The sequence below is a fragment of the Heterocephalus glaber genome, unplaced genomic scaffold, assembly GCF_053883595.1.
Source record: "Heterocephalus glaber isolate CG9 unplaced genomic scaffold, H.glaber_assembly_v1.0 deba00001610, whole genome shotgun sequence".
In the NCBI taxonomy this organism is placed as follows: domain Eukaryota; kingdom Metazoa; phylum Chordata; class Mammalia; order Rodentia; family Bathyergidae; genus Heterocephalus; species Heterocephalus glaber.
In genome coordinates this window covers 35,463,031-35,488,321 of record NW_028258381.1, presented here as the reverse complement: position 1 = coordinate 35,488,321, position 25,291 = coordinate 35,463,031, and the positions used below count along the sequence as shown (strand labels likewise).

The window sequence follows — 25,291 nt, the reverse complement described above, 5'->3', positions numbered from 1 at the left end:
TGAGATGTCCCAAGAGCCCTTCTAAGGTTGTCCCCTCTGCCTAGGGTGACAGCAGTCCAGGGATCCAGGGGAGCACAGCTTTGGAGACCCCACCTGCTCAGGAGTACAAGGCAGCCATCCCAGCCCTACCCCAACCCTGGAGTGGGCCCTCAGCAGCCCCCTGAAGGTTCTGGCCTGGACTTCAGGAACTTAGAAGTGAAAGACCACAGGCAGGTCCCCTCCTAGTCACAGGACTGCAGACCTTGGTCCCGGTTCCCTCCCCAAAGACAGCTAGGGCCAACGTGAGCAGGATGCAAAGTGCTGACTGGGCAGCCTCTCACCAGGGCAGGGTAACCCGAGTGGAGTGAGGAAGAGAGATCTTGCCAGGAGTCCCACTTAACACCCCAATTCCTTTGAGACACAAGGCTCAGCACGTTTTCTTCCTGAGGTACTTGCCACCCTCTATAGGGCATGCTCAACCCCCAAAAGGCCAGGAAGCAGCTCCCCATGCTCTGAAGGATCACAGATGAGGGGCACCAAGGCCTTGGGACAAGAGGCTAGCTCCACCCACCTGGCCTGGGCCCTGGTCACACCCACAACCCACACCACATCAACCCACACCCAACAACACAAGCCACGCCTCGTCTTTTAAGGTGTGCACTTTTATTGAACTGGTCTCAAGTCAGTGTACAGGTAAGCCCTGGCTGCCTCCACACTTCAACCCACTCCCAGGGAGACCAAAAGCCTTCATACATCAAGTTTGGGGGACATAAAACGGGGCCATGATGGCTGACCATTCAAAATAAAACAAAATAAAAAAGTTATTAAGGCGAAGATTAAAAAAATTTGCATTACATAATTTACACAAAAGCAACGCTGTCACCTCCCCTGTATGGAGGTGGGAGGACTGGGCCCTCTCTCTGCAGAGTGGGGCAGCTTTTGGGAGGGTGAGGGACTTCCTGTAATAATGCATCTCACGATATTTGGAATGATTAAAAAAAAAAAAAAAAAAAAAGAACAATGTACAATCAAAGTCCTTGGCCACATTGTAGAACTTTGGGGATGCTCGCTCCAAACGACTGCTGTCACCTTCACCTTCACCGTTCCAGTTTTTAAATCCTGAGTCAAAAGCGCCAAAACAAAAAAACAAAACAAAACAAAAAAAGCCATGCCAATCTCATCTGGTTTTCTGCGCGCAAGTTAGGTTTTGTCAAGAAAGGGTGAAAGGCAGCGAAGTAACAGTCTGCCTAGAAGCATTTGCGGTGCACGATGGAGGGGCCTGACTCATCATATTCCTGCTTGCTGATCCACATCTGCTGGAAGGTGGAGAGCGAGGCCAGGATGGAGCCACCGATCCACACAGAGTACTTGCGCTCAGGGGGGGCGATGATCTGCAGAGTGAAGGGAGAGAGTCATCAGGAGGGCCCTGGAGATCAGGGGAAGCCCCACTGGGAGCCACTGGAGATGGTGGCCCTGACCACAAGGGACACTCACCTTGATCTTCATCGTGCTGGGCGCCAGGGCTGTGATCTCCTTCTGCATCCTGTCAGCAATGCCTGGGTACATGGTGGTACCACCAGACAGCACTGTGTTGGCATAGAGGTCCTTGCGGATGTCCACGTCGCACTTCATGATGGAGTTGAAGGTAGTTTCGTGGATGCCACTGGATTCCATGCCTGAGGAGAAATGGAGGTCGAAGTTAACTTCCACAGCATGACCCACGTGCCGACACCAGGCTGGGACAGGACCATAAAACCTTCCACTCACCCAGGAAAGAAGGCTGAAAGAGCGCCTCTGGGCAGCGGAACCGCTCATTGCCGATGGTGATCACCTGCCCATCGGGCAGCTCGTAGCTCTTCTCCAGAGAGGAGGAGGATGCGGAAGTGGCCATCTCCTGCTCGAAGTCCAGGGCAACGTAGCACAGCTTCTCCTTGATGTCACGCACAATTTCCCGCTCGGCCGTGGTGGTGAAGCTGTAGCCACGTTCCGTCAGGATCTTCATGAGGTAGTCCGTCAGGTCCCGGCCAGCCAGGTCCAGACGCAGGATGGCGTGGGGGAGGGCGTAGCCCTCATAGATGGGCACAGTGTGGGTGACCCCGTCACCGGAGTCCATCACAATGCCAGTGGTGCGGCCAGAGGCGTACAGGGACAGCACAGCCTGGATGGCCACGTACATGGCTGGGGTGTTGAAGGTCTCGAACATGATCTGTAGAGAGGAACAGGCCTCGTCACACGGCTGGGGAAGTCATCAGTGGGGTCAAGGCAGACTGGGGACATGCAGTGTGCAAGAACACAGCCAAGTGTGCTGGGGTTCCGTTCAGACCTGCTGTGCACCCACTCAATACACACTCCAAGGCCACTTTACACCAGCCGCATCGGCTGTCACACGAGTCAGTGTTAGTACCTACACCTACAACACTGCCTTTCAAACACCTAGTCAGAAACACAAACACGAGAAAAAGACCTCATCTGGGGAAAGCGAATAGAACCGGCAAAGTTCCAAAGGAGACTCAGGTCAGAGAAGAAAGAGGACCCTAGAGAATGGCAGAAGAGAGACATGAGATACGGCGTGGCAGAAGGTCTCAAGAATGGAGAAGGCCTCTCTGGGTGGGAAGGTAGCAGCCACTGACCTGGGTCATCTTCTCACGGTTAGCCTTGGGGTTCAGGGGAGCCTCGGTCAGCAGCACGGGGTGCTCCTCAGGGGCCACGCGCAACTCATTGTAGAAGGTGTGGTGCCAGATCTTCTCCATGTCGTCCCAGTTGGTGACGATGCCATGCTCGATGGGGTACTTCAGGGTCAGGATGCCTCTCTTGCTCTGGGCTTCGTCTCCCACGTAGGAGTCCTTCTGGCCCATGCCCACCATGACGCCCTGCGAAGGAGCAGGTCTTCAGCCTGGACGCAGGCCCCATGGGCCCACCCGGGAAGCCCCCACCGCAGAGGCAGAGGAGAGTGTCCCCTGCCGGGGTCCACGCGGCTGACCGTCCTACCTGGTGCCTTGGGCGCCCCACGATGGAGGGGAAGACGGCGCGGGGGGCATCGTCGCCCGCGAAGCCGGCCTTGCACATGCCGGAGCCGTTGTCGACAACGAGCGCAGCGATATCGTCATCCATGGCGAGCTGCAGGTAGAGCGGCGCGGTGACTATAGAGGGTCTCGGTCGCCCCCGCCCTGCCCACTTCCGGCGCACCGCGGCCTCGAGCAGCCAGGGGGCGCCGGAGGGCGCCCAGCTCGGGGACAAAGGAAGCCGGGCCGGCCGCGTTATTACCATAAAAGGCAAACACTGGTCAGAGGCGGTCCCGGCGCGCCGCCCGCATGCGCCCTAGAGACGCGGCGGGCCCACCCCTTCCGGCCGGCAGTCCCGCCCTCGCTCCGGCCCGCGACGCGGCGCTGGGGAGAACCGGCGCGCACGCGTAGCAGCGCCCCAGCCCCCCCCACCCGGTAGGGTCCGCCGCGCCCGCCCCGCAGAGCAGGCAGCCGGCTCGCAGGAACAAGCGTCCGCCACTTAGCACGGCGCGCCGGACCCCGGGACGGGGAGAAGGCGCAGTCCACCACCCGCCAGTCGGGTGTCTCTGCGAGTGTCCACTCCGCGGCCCCGGTGGCTCTGCAGTGTCCACTCCGCAGCCCCAGTAGCTGGCTCAGCTCCCCAGGTGCCCACACCGCAAGCCGAGTGGAGTGGACCCTTAGGAGTCCACCTCGCGGCCCGAATGGATCTTAAGCGTCCACACAACGGCCCGAAGGGCCCTCCAAGCGCCTACACTCGGACATCGCGACTGTGCAAGGGCGACGGGGCCCAGGCCACCTCGGGCCGGCCAGGCGGGTCGGGGAAGTGCGCGGCGCGGGCCTTACCTGGGTGGCGGTGAGACCGGCGGCGGAGAGGCGAGAGACTGTGCTCGCTGGCTGGACGCGGACTCGGCAGTGGCTGTGCGCCGCGCCGCCGGGTTTTATAGGGCGCCGCCAAGGCGGCCGCTCGAGCCATAAAAGGCAACTTTCGGAACGGCGGGCGCTGATTGGCCGCGCGCCGCTCACTCACCGGCCTCGCCGCACTGTGCAGCATTTTTCTACCCCCTCTCCCCTCCTCTTCCAAAAAAAAAAAAAAAAAAAACCGAAAGAGGAAAGTGAGAGAGAGCGAGATTGAGGAAGAGGATGGAGAGTTTTGGCGTTGGCTGCCCATTGGTGCCGGGGCGGGGGCGGGGGCGGGGGGGGGGCCCTCTGGCCTGGAGGTGCGCACACCCCCTACCCCACTGGACAGTGCTGTGTCTGTGCCCGCTGTGCCCAGGCCTGAGCCCTGCCTGCCTGCCTCGGAACCCCCACCCAGCGCAGGACTCTCTGGCCGTGACATGAGGAGTGTGCCCAGGTGGGGGAATGCTTGGGTTCCTGGTTGCCAAGGCCCTTGCCTGAGCCCCCTGGGCACAGGGAGGTCAGAGTCACTCCCTTGCCCGCAGGAGGCCACTGGTCCCGCGACCCGGCTGGGGGCCTCAGTTTGCAGTGTGTGATAGGGTTGCTGCTTGGACTTGGAGCTGTAGAGTGTGGTTGGAGGAGCCGGACGGGGCTGGGGTGGGGTGGGGTGGGGGGGTGGTTCGCCCTCTCAGGAGACTTAGGGATGTGTTCAAAGACAGAGCAGTGGCTGGAGGTGGCCCCTGACGAAGACTCCACGCCTCCCCTGCAGCAGGCCTGGGAAGACATGGTGATCTTTCAGCAAGGGATGATGGCGGGCCTCCAGGCCGTTTCTGAGGGCTGCCTGGTCACACCCACCAATGCCAGGCCCGGCCGTTAGCTGGTAACCAGGCTCTGCTGGGCTGCGACGGTGCCACCCAGCACTTGTCCTGGGCCCCACCACCCTGAGTGAGTCTGCCTGTCATGTGTGCCCGCAGCTGAACTATCCTGGACCACCCGGGGCTGCCAGGGACTCGGGGAGCATGTGCCACCCAGGAGTTGGAGGTGGTGCTGGGAGCTCCCCGCAGCCGGAGAGGACACTCTCCTGTCACTCTGTCTTGCTCTGGGTCCACCCACCAAATACCAGGGATGTTGCGCTCAACACGGAGGAACTGGGAGGGGGTGACAGGAGTCTGCGTTTTCACATGAAGACAAACAGGCTGGTGGCCCAGTGCACCCAGAGCCCGGTCGGGACTGTGCACTTAGTAGGTGCTCGCCAAGTGTGCACATGTTGGAGCCAGTAAGGGTTAGTCCATATATGGCTGCAGAATCCGGGCCAGGGAGGAGGAGGCTGGTGGCCCAGCCAGCACACTGTGGAGGCCGTTCTGTAGCATTCTGTCCTGCCACTGCCCTGGGCTGGGGGAACTTTCCCACCCAGCCACTCCCTGCTTCCAGGGGGGAGGGGGGACAGGACTGCGCCATCCCTAGCCTTGTATCTCTCAGTTGTAGGCATCTTGCCAGCTGCTGCACCTCCTGCCAGCCCTGCAGTGCACCGGGCTGGTGGAGGTGGGGCAAGGGCAGGTAGCCCTATTGGCTCCCCTTGGCTAGGGCACCCTCAGGCTGTTCACTGATACTAGTGGGGTGCCAGGGAAGGATGCCACCCACCGGGGTTGCAGGATGACCGGGAGTCGGGAGGCTCTCTCCAGGGCTCTTGCATAGGGTAGGACCAGACCTGATCTCCAAGCAGGACCTGCATGGCTACTTTTTCTCCTCTCAACTGGGGGCCAGCCAAGGAGCAGGTGCTCCCAGCCCCACCTGACCTCAAGCTGGAAAACTCCTTACCCAGCCTGCTGCTTTGTGTTTCCCTCTCTCTGCAGCAGCATTCCCTGGTGCACTCCTATGCACCCCTCAAGGCCCATCTCAGAAGGTCTGTCTCAGAAGGCCCCTTCTGGGATTCCTTTGGCATCTGCAGCATACACTTTCCTCCCCACTTCAGATCACACCAAGGCACTGGGCTGGAATTTATAACTCAGTTTACCCCACCATACCATGAGCCTTTAAGGGTCTCTACCGCCTCCACTTTCTCCTGCCACATCCATGCCAGCTGTGCTCTGTTGGAATAAGTGACTGTGTGTCCTGCCCTCAGAAAGGACCCTGAGAAGATGGGCTGGGTGGGGGCCAGAGGAGCTGACAAGAGAGCAGGCAGGGGACCAGGAATAGAGGAAGTGGAGGCCTGCAGGGTGGGGTAGAGGAAGGGAGCCCTTCCTTTGCTTGGGAACTTCTCCCCCTGCCTGCCCCCCCCACACACACCCAGGGTGCTTTGGGAGCTGTCACTCAGCAGGCACAGTAGCCACCAGCCCAGCCAATGGGATGCTACCTGCCTTTCCAGTACTTTTGCTTCCAAGCCTGGGGTTCCCCCACCGTAGGGCATTTGGGCAGGGGCCTCCCACTGTAACCCCCCCCCCCCCCGTGCTCTTGGGGCCCATCTGGGCAGGTGGGTGAGTTCGTACGCACAGCAGTGAGACTGGGCTGAGACAGGGAAATTGAGGCGGGACTGGTGAGGTCCCCAGAGCAGAAGTCCAGCGTGAAGGACTCCAGGTTCAGGGCCCCTGGGGCGGCAGCCTGGCCTTTAGCCAGCCTCAGGCTGCCCCTCCCTGGGTTAAGTGTCACTTGGAATGTCCCCGGGGACTGGGTCCAAAGGATTTGGAGTCGGGATTCTAGCCCCACCTCAGTCCTTAACAGGTAAAGTATTTCTTGAGACCCGGAGAGGGCAGCCAGCAGCCACCAGCTGTAGGTCACACAGCACGGTCCCGGGGCCTCCGCCTAGGTGCTCGGTGATCTTAGGCCCCTCTAAGCTTCTGGACCTCAGGACTCTTGGGGGCCTGTGTGTGGGGATCCTGTTTCCTGGTAACTTCTCAGCCACCTTGCTGCCCTCTCCAAGAAGCCAGCCATGATTTCCTCCCTCTTCTCCCACAACAGCAGCAGCTTTCCTGCCCAGAGAGGATGAGGGACCCAGCCGGGTAACAGAGACTCAGCCTGGAGCAGAACCTGCAGGGCCTCTCCTCTGAGCAGCTCCTGGATCACACAGCACCTGCATGCCACCCCACCCTGGGGTCACCAGCCAGCCTTGCTGCTCCAGTGTTTTGAGTAATGGGAATAAAGCGGGCATGATCATTGAGACCAACCTCAAATAAGAAAGTGAGAGAACAAATTTGCCAGTGCCAGGAAAGAAAGCAAAAGTTTTCTTTAGGAGGAGCCCCTTTTTCTTTCTTTTTTTTCTCCTGTAGGATACTGGGGATTGAACTGATGCTCTTTGCACTGAGCCCCCACCCACCCCCTTTTTTGAGACAGAGACTCTCTGCGTAGCCCAGCCTGGCCTTGAATTTGCTGTGATCCTCCTGCCTCAGCCTCCTGAGTGCTGGGATTACAGATACGCACCACCATGCCCAACCCCTTTTTGTTTATTTTTTATTTTGAGACACAGTCTTGCTCAGTCATTAGATTGCCCAGGTTGGGCTCATTCTTTTGGTCTTTCTGCCTCAGCTTCCCCGAGTGCTGAGATTATAGTCAGGCAACACTGTGTCTGGCTTGGGGCTGGGTGGGGGCTTCTTACAGGTCTGGAGGGGTCCTCTGAGAGGGGGACCAGCTGGCTGAGCAGGGTATGCACCCCACCTGCACCTGGCCCCAGCCCCAGCCCCAGCTTCTCCCAAGCTCCCACCAGGGGAGGTGGCCTCCTGGGCTGAGTTGTCCCGGGTTCCCCAGCTGAGGGGGTTCCTGTGCTGCAGGAACTGGGAACTGCTCAGGCTTCTTGGGAAAGGGATTTTTTTTTTTTTTTTTTTTTTTGATAACCATGATTTCTTTCTTTTTCTTTGGTACCGGGGATTGAATTCAAGACCTTGCACTTTCAAGGCAGTTAGTGGCACCACTGAGTGAAATCCCCAGCCCTGTTTTGTTTTTTTGAGACAGGGTCTCACTATGTAGGTAGTTCAGGCTAGCCTTGAACTCACTTGATAGACCTCCAACTCACAGCTGTCCTCCTGCCTCAGCCTCCCTAGTGCTGGGATGATGAGCGTTCACAACTGGCCTTCTGGGGAGAGTTTTTAAAATCCTTAAGAAACTACCCTTTGTCTCTGAGCCCCCAGGACTAGGGAGAAACCACCCACCCCCGGGGAGTTCCCGGACTTGCTGATTCGGTTGAATTATTCAGAAACAAAATGAGTGAGGCCGGGCTTCCCCCTGCACACCCGAAGGCCCTTTCTGCCTGTGCCTCAGACCTCAGCTGTCCCTTCCCAGCCGCACACAGAGGCCACCCAGAGACCCTCAGGTGGGGTATGGGGCAGCTGGGGGCGTCCCTCTCATTACTTGGGACAGAAAAACTCAGGCTGAGCCAGTACTCTGGGAGGCTGAGGCAGGAGGACTACAAGTTCAAGCCTAGCCTGGGCAGCTGAGTGAGACCCCATCTCAAAATATAAAAAATAACAAGAGGCCAGGATGCAGCTCAGTGTGAAGGTTCTGGGTTCAATCCCCAGTACCACTAAAAAAAACCCCTGACTCAGGGGCCGGGGATTTAACTCAGTGGTTCTGCCACCTGCCTCGAAAGCTCAAGGACCTGAGTTCTATCCCTGGTACCAAAAAACCCCCTAACTCAGCCAGCAGTGCATGGTGACCTGTCTAAGGTCACTTAGAGGCAGCAGCTCAGCCCAGGGACTCTGGCCTCTTCCACTATCCAGACAGGGACCCAAGGACCAGAGGAGCTGAACAACAGGTTGGCACGAGCACAGTGGGGAGACTTATCCCAGACCCCCCTGGCCAAGCCACTTGAGCTCTCGCTGTGGCTTTACCCCTGGGGCCAGGTGGCCTCTGGGCACAGCCAGAGAGTGGGGTCCGAAGCCCAGGCCTGGCTGGACAGTGTGGTCAGTGAGAGGGGATCAGCCTGTCCAGCCACCCTCCCTCCTGGCCCCCAGGAGGGGAGGGGAGGGGCCCTGGAGGAGGTGGGGTGCTGGGAAGGGAGGGGTGGGGCCCAGCCTGACTCACGGCTCAGCACAGGCTCAGCCTGCCCTTCCCAGCCTCCTCCATCCCTGAACAAGGGAGGGACAGGCCCTGTGGGCCTACTGTGTGCCCTGCCCAGCAGTGGGGATCTCCCTATTTCTCAGCTGAGTTCCCCGGGCTCTCCCCATTTCTTTTCTTTTTTTAATTCCCTGAAGTACTAGGCATTGAAACCAGGGGCTTCCCACTGAACAACACTTCCAAAAGCACCCTTTTTTAATTTTTTGAGATAGGGTCTCACCAAGTCACTAAGTTGCCCAAGCTGGGTTCAAACTGAGAATCCTCCTGCCTCAGCCTCCAGTAGTGCTGAGGTGACAGGTGTGTGCCACCACCACAGCCGGCTGGCTGCCTCATTTCGCAGATGAGCAAACAGGCCAGTGAGGGAGGAGATTTGGCTTTGCAGTTAGGGCACAGTCTGGCTGGTTCCAGGTAGGACCAGAGCCCAAGGGCCAGGGCCCAGGTCGGGGCCCAAGTCCACGTGGAGTCTTGCTGGGCTCCACCAGGCTTTCTGTCCCATGAGCTGCCATTTTCAATATGGTCCTGCACAGCTTCAGAGCTGAGCACCCGGCTCTGCGCAGGCACCGCTAGCTGGAACCGCTGGCTGCTCCAGCCTGTGGCTCGGGTGGCCCAGGGGAACCCAATCTGCTGGCCAGGAAGCAGCAGCCGGCCTCCCAGCCAGGAATCTCTGCTGCGGTCTGCACATGCCGGAACCTGAGCTGCCCAGGCTTCCTGAGGTCTGCCTCCTCATGCCTGGCCCTGGCCAGCTGCTGGGGACACGGGGACCTTCCCTGTCTTGGCACCCAGGCCACAGCATCCAACTCCCTGAGCTTGGTCCCGGGCCAGCCCCAAGGAGACCCCAACCCACTGGGGGCCAAGGAGAAGACCCCAGGGCCCCAGGGTTGGGTCTGACAGTCAGATAAGGGACACACACTTCAGCTGGGGGCCATGGCCAGCTTGGCAGCTTTCCCAGGTCCCAGGAGTAATGGTGGCTGTCCCCTCATGTCACCAGACTCTTCCCTAGCTGGGGACACTGAGGTCAGCAGTGGCCAGGGGCCAGTCTTGTTTCGTTTTGCAGTACTAAGGATTGAACCCAGGACCTCCCCACTGAGCATCATCTCCAGCCCTTTTTTCATTGTTTGTTTGTTTGTTTGAGACAGGGTCTCACTATGTAGTTCAGGTTGGCCCTGAACTCTGTGTCGTTTAGGCTGGCCTCACACTTGCGGCGATCCTCCTGCCTCAGCCTCCCAAATGCTGGGATTGCAAGGCTGAGCCACCTTCCCCGGCTCATTGTGACAAGGTCTCACTAAGTCTCTAAGTAGCCCAGGCTGGGTTTGAACTTTCGATCCTCCTGCCTCAGCCTCCCAGAGTGCTGGGATTTCAGGTGTGTGCCACCACATTGGCTGGAGCCAGGTCTCGGGATCCCACGTTTGCAGCTGGATGCATCTGGACTACGCAGATAAGTGGCATTTGAGTGGGCAGTCGGGGAGACACAGATGAGCCTGAGGCTGTGCCCTAGCACAGGGAAGGACCAGGCTGGAGAGTGGCCCAGGCCAGGAAGGACATTTTGGAGAGCCAGCTGTACACAGGACCACAGGTCTGATGTTGAGCCCTCATAGCTCAGAGAAACTGAAGTAAAGAGAACCTAGAGAAGCCAAGCGTGGTGACACACTCCTGTAATGTTGGCACTCTGAGAGGCTGAGGCAGGAGGATCCCGGATTTGAGTCCCACCTAGGCAACTTATCAAGAACTCGTCTTGAAATTTAAGAAATTCAAAAGGAAAGAGGGCTGGGGATGTAGCTCAGTGCAAAGGCCCTGGGTTCAATCTCTAGTGCCACACACACACAAGGCCCTCCTGACCTTGCCCTCCAGCATTGCACAGTCGAGCAAGCGTCCCTGCCTGTGGGGTGCTGGGAGCTGGGCACAGGGGCAGGGCAGAGATCCAGCTGGCTTCATTCTTTGGCAAGGCCTGGGTCTCACGCTGAGCCCCTCAGACCCCACTCATCTGGGGCAGGAGCAGGAGGCAGAGTCAGGAGTGTCCGGCTGGCCTCTTGCCCGCTTCGGCCACTTTCCCCTCTGTATCTTGGTGGCACCAGACACAGAGCTGCAGGGAGGGACTCCAGGACAGAAAAGCTCATGCTGGTTGTGCCCAAGGCAGGTTCTGGTGGCCACACGGTGCCAGCGATGGCTCTGAGAAGGGACAGCGTGAGCGGGCTGTCCATGGGTGGGTCAGTGCCTTCATCCTGGGCAACTCGGGAGGCAGGCAGGGCTGTGCTGCTGGCTCCCTGGGTGGAGGGCCGGCATCCGGGTCAGATGGGTGGCTGGAGGTCAGCAGGTGTCCTCTCCCTGATGGATGGGGGGATTGCCCCTGTGTGCCGACTGCCAGGCCCCAGCTGCAGAGAACTCCTTGGTTCAGGTCACCCCCTGGCCGGCACTCATACCCACCGTGCAGGTGGACAGAGCCCTGAGCCCCTCTGCCCCAGGCCCTGCACCTCTGAAGGTCCCCATGAGGTCCTGGGGACTGAACCCAGGGCCTTCGCCTGAGCTACCTCCCCAGTCCTTTGTATTTCTTCTTGTGAGATGGGGTCTGGCTAAGACACTTCATCGCACAGGCTGGGCTCAAACTTGAGATCCTCCTGCCCTAGCTTGGCTTTCACTTTTTTTTTTTTTTTGGTACTGGAGATCGAACTCAGGACCTTGTACTTGCAAGGCAGGCGGCAGAACCACTGAGCTAAATCCCCAGCTGGCCCTCACATTTGTTTTGATCACTATGGGGTCGAAGCTCATGGCATGTAGTTAGTGCTAAATAAACTCAGCTCCTCCCAGCAGACTGGAAGAAGGAAGGGAGGGATGGAGGGACAGGGAGGAGGGAGAGGGAGGGGCAAGAAGGAAGCGCGTGCAGGCCCAGTTCCACATCGCTGGGGCCTGGGGCAGAGTGGCCATTTCTCCAGGCAGCGACATCCTGTCCTGGAGGGTGTCCTCCAGGGTGTGGGCCCAGCCCTGGCAGGAAAGAGTCTGGAACTGCCAGAGGTGATGATGAACAGGGCAGGGAGGAAAGGGTTGGGCACTGCTCGCTTGGGGCTCACACCTGCTGGCGGATATTGGCAGGCAGGCGGGGGTGCGTCGCAGGAAGTCCTCAGGTCTGTGAGCCCTGGCTGACTCACTGCACAGAGAACACTCACAGGTCAGACTTCAGAGCCCCCCGGGGAGCCAGACTGTCTGATATCCTGAATGTGTGAGCAACTGACCTGGGGGAGGTGCCAGCCCAGCCCGAGGGACTGGTGGGGCTTTTCAGTACAGGGGTCTTTAGGGCTGGCCTTTGAAGTCTGAATAGGAGCTCACCAAGGAGACAACATAGAGAGACCTTGACAGGTGGGTCTGTTGGGGGAAGTGCCAGCCTCTCGTGTGGACTGTCACTTCAGGAAGCGTCTGGAGGGGCCTAGGTGGGGTGCACAGGGATAAACTGCATCTGTCCTGGCCAAGCCTCATGTGATACATGCACAGGGAAGTATGTGGGTGAAGAAGCCGGACTGAGGGAGGGGCTGGAGTGGGCTGGGGGCTGGGGGGGCCAGGGCACTCTCTCTCTGCTCTGTCCTCCCATCACTCAGCTGGGTCAGGGTCACAGGGGACCTTACAGCACTGCCCCTCTGGAAGACCGCACCAGGCCCTGAGTCCAGCCCCACTGCACAGGGCCAGCAGAGGCAAGAGACAGCCCCCATGGATGTTGGCACCCACAGACTCAAGTTTAGGGGCCAGGATCTGGGGCCCAGCAAGGGGGTACCAGGACACCCGCAGAACAACTTGGTGGAAGCTGGGTGTGTTGGCACAGGGTGTCACCTCAGCACTCTGAGAGGCTGAGGCAGGAAGATCTCAAATTGAAACACAGCCTGGGCAGCTTAGTGACTTAGGGAGACTGCATCTCAAAACAAAAAATAAAAGGGAGGAGGGCATCTGGGGCTGTAGCTCTGTCCAGAGGCCCTGGGTTCAATCCCCAGCACTGGGAAAGAAGGGAAGGAACTTGGGGACCTGGAACTCTGGAGTGGCGGGGTGGGAGATGGCTCCATGGTGGAGCCCCATGGCCCAGGGAGGCACTGGCACCAGGCCCAGTGGTGGGGTAGTGCTGGGCCATTGCAAGGCTTAGTGGGTGTGGCCCGTGCCGATAACAAGGGACTTTAGGCAGCCCTGCCCAGGGCTGGGTGGCTCCGGGGAGCCAGGACTTTGTCCAGCGGGTGGCAGGAGCTCAGAGAGCAGAGAGGGTGGGTTGGGTGGGGCCCCAGATAAGCCCATGTCATAAAAGGGCCGGGAGAGACTAGGGAAGGTAGCCTGTAGCCTCGGGTCTGGACTTCTCCCTGCCTCTGGCCACGGAGGGACTGCCTATTAGAGAAGGACTAGAGTCACAGCCTTTGGGAGGCTGAGGCAGGAGGCTCACAAGTTTAAGCTCAGCCCAGGCCACTCAGTGAGATTCTGTCTCAAAATTTAAAAAGGAAACCCAGGGATTTAGCTCAGTGGCTTTGGCGTCTGCTGCACAAGCGAAAGGACCCGAGTTCGACCCGGTACCAAAAAAAAAAAAAAAAAAAAAGGGTAAAAAAGGTATGAGGATGTAGGGTCAGTTCGAAGGCCCTGGGGTCAATCCTCAGTAATGGAAAAATGAAATCCCATCGAGGAGGAACCCCCACCGTTGGGCTGTGGGGAGGACAGGCCAGTGTGACCAGGGTCAGCACAGCACTGCCTGGTCCAGTCCAGCCAATGATCACAGCAGCCTTCCTAGGAGTCAGAGCTGGCCTGCAGCCTCCAGGCCAGCAGGGGAAAGAGCTCTCTCAGCAGCTGCAAAGCCCAGGGCAAAGGGCAAAGGGCAGCTGGTGCCTTTCCTTGGGGGGCCCTGGGCTAACTCCTAACACCACCTTTCCCTGAGGGTGAGGTGCCTGGGTCCTCCGAATGTCACCCGGGTCACCCAGGCCCCACCGCCAGGGAGAGGTTTTCTGTCAGGGTCAGAGGTTGAGGCGCAGAGCCTCAGCAGGCATAGCAGGTGTGGGAGGGAAGGGGTCAGCTCTGCCGACCCAGAGGACAGTGGAGTCAGACCCTGCCCCAGCCCCTACCTTGGAATTTTGGGGGCTCCTGGAAGCTGAAGCCTGGGGGCTGGGCGTGGTGACGCACACCTGTGACCTCAGCACTGCGGAGGCTGAGACCGTAAGATCACTGCAAGTTCAAGGGCAGCCTGGTTTAGATAGTGAATTAATTGAAGGCTAGCCTGAATTACAAAGTGAGACCCAGTCTCAAAAATACAGAAAACAGGGCTGGGGATTTAGCTCAGTAGCATTGAGTCTGCCTGGCAAGCGCAAGGTCCTGAGTTCGATCCCCCTTACAGGGGTGGTGGGGGGAACACACAAAAAAAACAGGGGTGGGGGATTTAGCTTAGTGTTTCAGCTACCTGGCTGGAATTCACAAGGTCCGGAGTTCGATTCCCGGTACCAAAAAAAAAACAAAACCCAAAGGCCTAGGGATGTAGCTCAGTGTGAAATTCCTGGATTCAATCTCCCTCACCAAAAGGAAAAAAGAAAAATCCGCTGCGGGGCTGGGGGTGTAGCTCCGGGGCAGAACCGACCTCCCAAAGATCCTGGGCTTCATCGCCACCTTCGGAGCTAAAGAAAGAAAGAAAGGGGCCGGGGATTTAGCTCAGTGGTTCCGGCGCCTGCCTCGCAACTGCAAGGTCCCGAGTTCGATCCCCCGTACCAAAAAAAAAAGAAAGAACGAAAGAAAGGGCAGCTGTAGGAGACCAGCCCTGGGCCCCTCGGAGGCAATACCTGGGCAGCCTGCGGGGGCGAGCGGTAGTCAGGGTCCGAGAGGCGGAACTGGGGGCCACTGCGGAGAGTGGGGCCAGGAACGTCGTCCTGGGGTGGGGGTGGGGGTGGGGGTGGGGGTGGGGGGGGTGGCGCCGGGGCCCCCGGGCCGCCCAGCACCCCAGGGGCCCCCAGCCGCAACTCTTCCGGAGGTGGGGGTCTCACTGAGCTAACCTGCGTGGCTCTGGCCGCACCCACTCCCAGCCCGGGGCGTGCCCCAGCTCTCGGAACCCCCGGGTGCCTGCACCCCACCCGGCGCGGAGCGGGCACCTGCGGGCGGTGCGGACGGGCGACCAGGTCCCTCATTCCCGGTGACCTGCGTCCCGCCCCGCCCCGCCCCGGCCCGGGCCGGCCCCTTGGCCTGGCTTCCTCTCCTTAAAAGGCGAGGTTTGGGCGCCGGGGAGGGGGCGCTGGGCCGGGCTGGGCCGGGGCCCCTGGGGGGGGGGCGCAGCCCAGCACCTGGGTTCCTGAAATCCCTGCCTTGGCTTCCCCTCGGGGTCCCCGACCACGGCCCGACCCCGCCCTCTGCTGCGCACGGGCTCTGCGCGCTTTCGCTTTTTTTTCTTTCCCTTGTAACTGGAGATTGAACCCAAGACCTTCACACTGAGCTATGTTCCCAGCCCCTGTTTATTTTTTATTTCGAGGTATTCTCTTTCTAAGTAGCTAAATTGCCCAGGCTGGCTCTAATTGGAGATCCTCCTGTCTCAGCGTCCCACAGTGCTGGGATTGCAGCAGCACAACCACGCCAGGCACCCTTTTGCGAAGATCCTGAGGTGAGGCGTGTGTGGTGGGACCTTGGCCCCGGGACTCCGCAGGGCCTGAGGGCACGTGCGCCAGCCTGGCCACCCTGGATGCCCCTGAATTCGAATTCTTGAATTCTTCCCGCCCAGTGTGTGTACTTGAACACCCTGGGGTTGGGGTCCCCCCAGCACAGACTTAGTTGAAGCCCTAGTCCTCTCACTTAGCCTGCACGGACATGCCCTTGGGCACACTAACGCTACCAGAGCCTCAGTTTCCCTGTCTGCTTACCGAGAGGGAAAGCTGCCCCGTGTGGAGCAGGCACTCGCCCAGCCAGGCAACACCCAGAGGCACAAATGGAGGCCAAGACACAAACAGTGGCTGCTCAATAAATGCAGCCCCACCCCTCCTCCCACCTGGGAGTGTGAGTCACATCTGTCCCGGCCCTGGGCTGGGAAGCAGGGCCCTTGGGTGTCATCGGTCTCTGTGCCCCGAGGTGGGGACCTTGCTGGTCTCTGTTTTGTTGGTTTTCAAGTCAGGGTCTCGCCATGGCTGGCCTTGAACACTTGGAGATCCTCCTGCCTCAGCCTCCCCAGTACTGGGACAACAGGCGTGCGCCACCACTCCTGGCTTCAGGTCTCCGTTTTGCATTGGGGCTCAGTTTCCCCTTCTGCGCCTCAAGGGGGAGGGGGTTCGGGGCCCGGGGGACGGGGGCGGGGTGGAGGCTGGGCGCCCATCGCTTCCCCCCCTGGCCCGCGGTCCCACAGCCCGGGGGTGCGTCGGCTGCCCACGAGTCCGCCATAAAAGGCAAACGGCGCCGGTCGCGCAGCCAAACTTAGTCATCCGCGGCCACGCGCCGCTTCCCGTTTCGCCGAGCGGGCAGAGGTGTGGCCGCTGCGGCTTTCGACACCGAGGTTCCCCCGGGGCTCGCCCGCTAGGCCCGGGAAGCGGCCCGGGGCAACGTCCAGTCTCAGATGTCCCAGCCCCGAGGCCGCGTGGGGCGCTTGTGGGGACCCGGGAGAGCATGGCGAGGAGGCTGCTGCGCGGAGAGCAAGCACAGCGCCGGCTGCGGGCGCCCTCCTCCTAGTCCTGTGCATCTGAAGTATTTCATTTTCCAAAGAGGGGGAAATGGGAGGCACAGGGCTGAGCCGAACGTGGTGGTGGTCGGTCGGTCTGTCTGTCTGTCTGTCTGTCTCTGGTGGTTTTGTGAGACAGGGTCTCGCTAGGCAGTTTAGGCTGACCTTGAACTCACTGTGTAGCCAGGCTGGGCTCAAACTGACTGCAATCCTCCTGCCTCAGGTTCCCGAGTAGTGGGACTACAGGTGTGTGTGCTACCATGCCCTGCTCCCTCAGTCTCTTCTGTATCATGGGGCAATAATCTCTTTAGGGCTAATTTTTTCTTTTTCTTTTTTCTTTCTTTTTTTTTGGTGTTGTTTTGGATAGCGTTTTGAAATGTCGCCCAGGGTAGTGGTAAACTTGTGATCCTTCTGCCTCAGCCTCCCAATGCTGGGGGTGACACTGTGCCTGATAGGGCTAATTTATTATGAAAAATATAATGACACAGTGCCAGCTGAGGTCTCAGGCACACAGCAGCCACTCAATAGATGATCGGGTGTGGGGCTCACTGTAGCCTCAGAATGGGCCTGCTGGGGCTGGGGCCTGCTTGGCCTGGCAGGCTTGTGTTTCTGACAAATGGGGCCAGCCAACCTCCAGGCCCTGCCTGCATTGTCCTGTTCTGCCCTGTTGCTGGGGCTGGAGTCACTCAGGGTGAGGCTCAGGGCCAGTGGAGACAGGACGAGTTGGGCAGGTCACTTGGCCTCTGGTTCCAGGAGGCCGGATCCTCTGCAGCCTGTCTGCACCCCGAGGACGCACTGGGGTTGCAGGTGCTCAGCTCCAGAGCTGGGCAGGCTGGGGCAGCCAGAGTGGGTCAGAAAGGAGGGGAAAGAGCAGAGGTTAGGAAAGGTCGTCTGGGAAGGAGAAGGGAGGAAAGAGAAAGCAAGAAATGCTGTGTGGCCTGCTTTCCTTCCTGTTATTTTTGAACATCTGTACTTGTGGGGCGCTGACAAGATCAAGACCCCAATCTTACCTCAATCGAGGTTAAGCAGTGGGGACAAGGTGACCCAGGGGAGAAGGGGGATCGGGAGGGGCTGTGAGCCGAGAGAGGGAGGGAGACACAGAGGGCCGGGTGTCGCGAGCAGGTACCGTGGGTAAAGAGGACTCGGACTCGGATGGCAGTTCACATACTTATCTTATATTATCGTAATTCACTTCAATACAGTTATCACACAATATTAAGTCTGCCAATTACCACGTCCCTGTACCTGTACTGCGCAAGTCCTTAATGGGAGCGAGACGTTTCCTCCCGTAGGGTCAGAGGGTCCGATCCATAGACGCAGGGCGTCGAGTCGGCTATCCTTCTCTCCGCTTGCCTCGTCCTCTGGTCTCGTCTGGTCAGCGGCGATGCTCCTTCTAGCGGGATCAGGTGTGTAGATGTCTCGGTCGGTTCGGTGGACGGATCGTCGACTTGCTTGGGGTCTTCAGCTCCTTTTATACTATTCTAACTGGGTGTTTGTGGTATTGGTTCAGACTTATCACACTGTCCATTTTGGGGCACACCCTGCCCATTTCGGGGCACACCCTGTCCAGTTCAGGGGTACGCCTTGTCCAGTTCAGGGCACATCCTTATCAGTTCCATACCGCTTAAGGTTCTACTTTCATATCTTACGGTTACACATCACTCTTATGATTGTGTTATACTTAGGTTACAGCACTCTTTTTTTTTTTTTTTTTTTTGGTACCGGGGATTGAACTTGGGTCCTTCCGCTTGCGAGGCAGGCGGCGGAACCACTGAGCTAAATTCCCAGCCCAGGTTACAGCGCTCTTAAAGTCACAGCACACTTAGGGTTATACAATTCCATCTTATTTCAAGGTGTTCTCTACATTCCATCCCCAGAATCTGTAAGCGTCTCAATCAGAGGCGGTTACAAGATTCACAGAAAAATCTGGTTAATGCCCTGTGTGGAGGAAGAGGCCAGGCCAGGGGCGGCCACGCCGGAGGCGGCGGGGCGGAGGCCGGGGTGGCCGGGGTGGCCGGGCTGCCGGGTGACAGAGACTGCCTTCGGGTGCCCTCTAGTGGGGACCTTCTCCGCGTCATCCTGGGGGGGGGGGCGGCGCGACCTTCCTCAGAGATACACCCGCTGCGTGCTACTTGCCTGGCGCCAACGGATAGGAGTTCATAGCCGCCCCTTTCCCAGCCTAAACCCAGCAGGTCTGGGGGCAAAGGTCACCCCAGGCCTCGATGGGCAAGCAGTGGCCGTGGGAAGGCATCAGGCAAAAGGAGGGCTCTCAGCCAGATGTGGTGGTGTACGGCAGCAATCCCAGCACTCTGGGCGGCTGAGGCAGGAGGATCGTAAGTTCGAGCCCAGCCTGGCAATTTGGCAACTCAGTGAGACCCTATCGCAACATAAAAACAAAAAGGTCTGGGATGTAGTTCAGTGTGAAGGCCCTGGGTTCAATCCCCAGTACTGGAAAAAAAGAAAAAAGGAAGTGGTTTCTGTCCTAAGGCCCTGTGGTCACCTGCTCGCCACATGGTCCAGCTGTGCCTTCCAGCTGCCCTGTTTACAGATGAGGAAACAGGTCCAGGAGGCTGACAGCCGTTGCCAAGCTGGGGCCACTTTTGTGGGCCACAGGCCTGTGCCGGTAGGTCAGGGCACGCACACCTGGTGCGCACACATCAGCCGCACACCCCCAGGTGCGGGGCGCAGGGGGCGGAGCCAGCGCCAGCCGGGCCTGGGCCCCGCCTCCCCGCAGGACCTGTCGGTCCTCATCTAGTTGCCTCATCGAAATCGCCCCTGCCCCAGCGCTCCTGGGACAGGGTTTACCCCGAGGAGAGGAGGGAAGCACCTCATCCGCTTGTCCTCATCCTTGGTCCTGGATCCTCTCAGATACCCGATCCGGAGGCTCAAGTCCCTCACAGAAATCATTTCAATGTCCGCGAAGAACTTGCGCCTCCTCCCGCACATGTTTATTTATTTATTTTTGTGGTACTGATGCAGCATAGAAGAAATAAAGATAGAGAGGAGACAAGGAAAATCACAAGGAAAAATCCTGCTTCGCAAGTGCAAGGTCCAGAGTTCAAGGGGAGCCTGAACTACCTAGCAAGACTCTCAAAAACAAAAACAGGGCCGGAGATTTAGCTCAGTGGCACCGCACCTGCCTTGTAAGCGCAAGGTCCTGAGTTTGATCCCCGGTACCACACACACAAAAAAGAAAAAAAAACAATTTGTTGTCTTTGTTGCTGGGTGTGGTGGGACAGGCTGAGGCAGGAGGATCTCAAACTCAAGCCCAACCTGGGCAATTTAGCGAGACCCTGTCTCAACATAAAAAGGGTGGTGGGGCTGGAGATGTAGCTCAGTGGTGCCGCCTCCTGTTTCGCAAGTGCAAGGTGCCGAGTCAATCCCCGGTACCGGTACCAAAAAAAAAAAAATAGGTGGGGCTATAGCTCAGTGCGTAGGTTCCGTCCTCAGTACGGGGCGTCGGGGTAGGGGGAGCACAAGTCGGTGGTCGGAGCCCAGGAACCTCTGGCTGGCTGCCTGGTGCACTGAACAGCTGTACTGTTCTCGCGGTGGTCGCAGCGGCGACTTGGTGGTGACTCAAGCAGTTCCCGGAAGCCCCTCCCCAGCCACGCCCCCTGCTCCCCTCCCCCCAGGCTGCTGCCGGCACATCGCGCGGCGGGGGAAGGGACGACGACAATGTACCCTCTTGGGAAGCCGCTGGGACTAAAGACATGGCGGGTGGCCTGGGCCTGTACATCCTGGGGGCCAGAGAAGGGAGAGTCCCACCCAGGATCCCCCTGCAGTCCGCAACCCGGCCGCCGCTCCTGCCTTGCGGGTTGTGGTGCTCCCGGCGGCCGCCAGGTGGCGCGGGAGACACGCCTGGGGTCCAAGCAGGGCGGGCTGATCTCGCCCGGAAGGTCGGCTTTAGGGCCCGTTGGGAGCCTCCCCCGGACCCATTTAGAACCCTCGGGGAGACGGCGTGAGCCCCACACTCCGGCAGGCAGTCTGAGGCAGGAAGATTGCAAGTTCAAATGAAGCCTGGACAATTCATCAATTTAGCAAGATCTTGTCTTAAAATTAAAAAAAAATTTTTGTAAAGGGCCGGGGATGTATTTCAATGCAGAGGCTCTGGGTCAACCTCCAGTTCAAAGGAGGTTTAATATGAGGGCTGGGGTTTTAGCTCAGTAGTTGTGGCTCCTGCCGCGCAAGCGCAAGGTCTCGAGTTTGGTCCCGGGCACCCAAAAAAGAAAAAAAAAGATAATAATGTGGGGGGGATTTAGCTCAGTGGCACCGCACCTGCCTCACAAGCACAAGGTCCTGAGTTCGATCCTCGGTACCAAATAAATGAGTAAATAAAAGAGATAGTAATGCGAAACAAGAGCCTGGGGTGTGTGTAGCTTAGTGGTTGAGAAGGTACTTAGCCTGAGTTAGGCACTGGATTTGATCCCCAGCACCAAAACAAAACAAAAATGCAAAACAAGGGTTGATTTAAGTTTATTTTATTTATTTATTTTGGGGGGTTTTTTTGTTGTTTGTTTGTTTTTTATCGAACTCAAGACCTTGCACTTGTGAAGCAGGCGCGGTGGCGCTGAGCTAAATCCCCAGCCACAACAAGGTTTTGCTTTGTACTTCAGGCTGGCCTTGAACCCACTACGTAGCCCAGGCTGGCCTCGAATTCCCGGTGACCTGGTGCTTCAGCCTCCCAGGGGCTGGGATCACAGGCATGCTCCACAGAGCTTGGCTTTTAATTTTTTACTTACTTCGAGACAGGATCTCAGAAAGTCATAAATGCCCAGGCTGGGCTGAATCTTGCCATGGTCCTGGCTCAGCCTCCTGGAGTGCTGGGATCACAAGTGTGCACCACCGTGCCTCAACACAAATTGCACTCACGGCCCGCCCGGCCATATGTGCGTTCATAGGATCCTGAGCCACCTCTCCTCCCCTAGGCTGAGGCTCGGAAGCAGGGTTGGGTTGGCTAGGGAATGGATGCAAGGTGGGCACGTGGTGTACTGGAAGTGTCCAGCTGGGCACGAGCCACAGTGTGTTTGACGGTGGCCTCGGGGGGCCCTGTCTCCTCTGCCATGGCGCCCTGGCATGGACAAATCTTGGGGGGTCTGCTGTGGGAGTGCAAGGCCCTGGGTACAGAAGCCCTGACTGTCTCCTGCCAGCCTGACCTCATCCACGAATCCTCAGGGCCGGTGGCACAAAATCCCAGGCCACATGGACCCGCGTGGTGGCAAGGCAGCAGTGAGCCTGCCAGCGGGCTGCGCTGCGGGCCGGGCTTGGACGTACTCCAAAAGGCCTGGGCAGAGGGGACCGCGGGGTGGGGCCGGCCCTGGTGGGCGGGGCCTCCTCCCTGGGGGCGTGGCAGAGAGACCCGTCGTCCAATGACACCGAGGCATGTATTGAAGGGTTTCCCCCCCCCCCCGCCCCGTATATCCTTTTACTGGTACATTTTAGGTATACGATATAATGAGATTCATCATTGGAGATATGCACCTTTCCATACTCTTTTTTTTTTTTTTGGTACTGGGGATTGAACTTGGGTCCTTGTGCTTATGCAGCAGGCAGCGAAACCACTGGGCTAAATCTCCGGCCCCTTTACCTACTCTCTTGGTTCTTATTTTTTTCCCCTTGCCCTGCCCTCCCTTCAACCCCTCCATCCCTCCCTATTTACAAAGACTTTGTTTCCATTTTTTCATTTTCTCATATTCCATTCCCTTCTTACCTTTCCTCTACCCCTCCCACTTCCCCTTCCCCTTTGCCCCTTTTCTTCCTATTTCACATTATCTATTATAACTTTTAGTCCTTATTTACACTTTCAGTTTCTCACACTAGAGAAACTATTTGGTATTTACACATGTGTGTCCTATTTATTTCACATAAGAGTATCGCCTCAATGTGCATCCATTTAGCAATAAATGTCTCTAATTTCTCATTTTTGATGGCTGAGTAGTACTCCATTTTATTTAAAAAAATTCTCTTTTTTTCTTTCTTTTGGTACCGGGGATCGAACTCAGGACCTTGCACTTGCAAGGCAGGCGCCAGAACCACTGAGCTAAATCCCTGGCCCTTAAAAATACATTTTCTTTTTTTTGTTGTTTATTTTTTAAAAAAAAAAAAAACATTTTCTTTATCCAGTCTCCAGTTGATGGGCATTTGGGCTGTTTCCAAGTTTCAGCTATTACAAACTGTGCTGCTATGAACATGGATGCACATATATGACTATGGTATGATTCTTTTAGTTCTTTGGGGAAGATCCCCAGCAGGGGAATAGCTGGGTCAAATGGGACTTCCAATCCTAGTTCTTTGAGGTGTCTCCACACTGATTTCCACAGTGGTTGCACCAGTCTACACTCCCACCAGCAGTGGAGTAGGGTTCCTCTTTCCCCACAGCCCTGCCAGCATTTGTTATTGGTTGATTTCATGATAGCAGCCATTCTTTCTGGAGTGAGGTAGAATCTCAGTGTTGTTTTCCTTTGCATCTCTCGAATGACCAGTGATGTTGAACATTTTTTCATATGTTTATTTGCCATTTCTACTTCTTTGTGTGAGAAATGTTAAGTTCCAACCACCAGCAGGAGTGCTGCTCCGGGGGCCCATGCCACGGCCTGCAGCAGGCAGAGGGGCAGATGGGCTGGGGGAGGGGCTCAGAGAGGAGCTTGCTGACTCCCGACTTCTCAGTCCGCAACCTGTACACACATTGAAGCATCGCAGGTACCTTGGAAATGTGTGCTGTCATAATCATCTATGAACTAAAGAAAGAACACTGCATTCAGGGCTGGAGACGCATGCCTATGATCCTGTCTCTCTGGGAGGCTGAGGCAGGAGGATGACAAATTCACCTCAGCCTGGGCAATTTAGTGACTAGTGGGACCCTTTCTCAAAAAATGTTTGGAAAAGGCCTGGGGACCACTGTGCTCTCTTTCAGCGGCCTGGTCCTCACTCTACCAAGCATATTTCTTCCCTACCTTTAATATGTAAAACCTGTTTTTTAAAAATGGGAAGGGCGAGCTGCCGTCTTGCGTGGCTGGTTGAATGTGCCTAATCTCAGCTGGTCTGCCCAAGACCCCCTGAGCACCAGCCCTAGTCCCCTGCACTGCCCCATAACCGCTCCGACAAGATGAAAGAAACTATCAGGAACCAGGAAAAACTTGCCAAATTGCAGGCACAAGTGCGCATTGGTGGGAAAGGAACTGGTCGCAGGAAGAAGAAGGTGGTTCATAGAACAGCTACAACAGATGCTAAAAAACTTCAGTTCTCATTAAAGAAGTTAGGGGTAAACAATATCTCTGGTATTGAAGAGGTGAATATGTTTACAAACCAAGGAACAGTTCTCCACTTCAACAACCCAAAAGTTCAGGCATCTCTGGCAGCAAACACTTTCACCATGACAGGCCATGCTGAGACGAAACAGCTGACAGAACTGCTACCCAGCATCTTGAACCAGCTCATTGCAGACAGTCTGACTAGTTTAAGGAGACTGGCAGAAGCTCTGCCCAAACAATCTGTGGATGGAAAAGCACCACTCGCTACTGGAGAGGAGGATGATGATGAAGTTCCAGATCTTGTGGAGAATTTTGGTGAGGCTTCTAAGAATGAGGCAAACTGAATTGAGTCAGCTTCTGAAGAAGATACAACTTGGAAGAAGTTACTGGGAGCTGCTGTTTTGTATTGTGACTGCTTTTCAAAATTGTTTTTGTTTATGGATGTGATAAAATCTAGATCTCTAATATTTTTAAGCCCAAGCCTCTTGGACACTGCAGCTCTTTTCAGTTTTTGCTTACATACAATTCATTCTTTGCAGCCAATTAATGAAGAAGCCTGGGAATAAAGTTTGAAACAAAGATTAATAAAATTCTTTGCCTAGTAAAAAAAAAAAAAAAAAAGGGAAGGGCTGGGATATAGCTCAGTGGGAAGGCTCTGCATTCCATCCCCAGCACGTGTGCACACACACGTACACAATCTGTCCATATCTATATCTATCTAGATAGTAGATGTCTGCTATTTCCTAGTTTATTCAATGAATAGTAATCTGCTAGGATTTTTTTTTGGTACCGGGGATCAAACTCAGGTCCTTGCACTTGTGCAGCAGGCGGCCAAACCACAGAGCTAAATCCCCGGCTGCTATGATTTTCTTTCCTTTTTATCATAGTTTTGAGACAGGGTCTTGCTATGTAGTACAGATTGGAATTCACTATGTGGCCCAGGCTGCCTAAACCTCAAGGTGATCCTCCTGCCTCAGCTTCCTGAGGTTTATACGGTCCTAGGACTGCAGGTATGTTCCACCACACCGGGCTTAGTTGTTTGTTTTTTTGTGTTTTGTTTTTTTGTTTTTTGTACCGGGGATCGAACTCAGGTCCTTGCACTTGCGAAGCAGGCAATGAAACCACTGAGCTAAATCCCCGGCCCATTTTTGTGTTTTTTGGTTTGTTTTTGTTTTTGAAACAGGGTCTCACTATGTAGTTCAGGCTGGCCTTGAACTCACAGTAATTCTCCTGCCTCAGCCTCCCAAATGCTGGGATGACAGGTGTATGCCACCATACCTGGCTCTGTTTGTTTTTGTTTTTCTTCTCCTCCTCCTCCTCCTCCTCCTCCTCCTCCTCCTCCTCCTCCTCCTCCTCCTCCTCCTCCTCCTCTTCTTATTCTTATTCTTATTTGAGACAGGGTTTCGCTATGTAGTTCAGTTTGGTGTTGAACTCACTATGTATCCCATGCCAGCCTACAACCCACAGTGATTCTCCTACCTCAGCCTTCCAGGTGTTGG

General features: G+C 56.9%; 1 protein-coding gene, 1 long non-coding RNA gene and 1 pseudogene across 2 annotated transcripts; 2 read left to right on the top strand and 1 right to left on the bottom strand.

Annotated features, from left to right (window-relative positions):
• Nucleotides 1-622: 622 nt before the first annotated feature.
• On the bottom strand, nt 623-3,895 carry Actb (actin beta). The gene is made up of 6 exons (XM_004840381.3): nt 3,825-3,895; nt 2,968-3,096; nt 2,610-2,849; nt 1,747-2,185; nt 1,474-1,655; nt 623-1,370 (listed from the first exon to the last, which is right to left on the bottom strand). Exons 2-6 carry the CDS (start codon nt 3,088-3,090, stop codon nt 1,227-1,229), a joined length of 1,128 nt encoding a protein of 375 aa, XP_004840438.1. The 5' UTR covers nt 3,091-3,096; nt 3,825-3,895; the 3' UTR covers nt 623-1,226.
• Nucleotides 3,896-4,030: 135 nt separating this feature from the next.
• LOC147822695 (uncharacterized) lies at nt 4,031-7,031 on the top strand. The gene is made up of 2 exons (XR_015445503.1): nt 4,031-4,332; nt 6,831-7,031. It is a non-coding gene; the product is annotated as an uncharacterized LOC147822695 (long non-coding RNA).
• A 16,482-nt stretch (nt 7,032-23,513) lies between these two features.
• LOC101716903 (transcription factor BTF3 pseudogene) lies at nt 23,514-24,416 on the top strand (annotated as a pseudogene).
• The last annotated feature ends 875 nt before the right edge of the window (nt 24,417-25,291 follow it).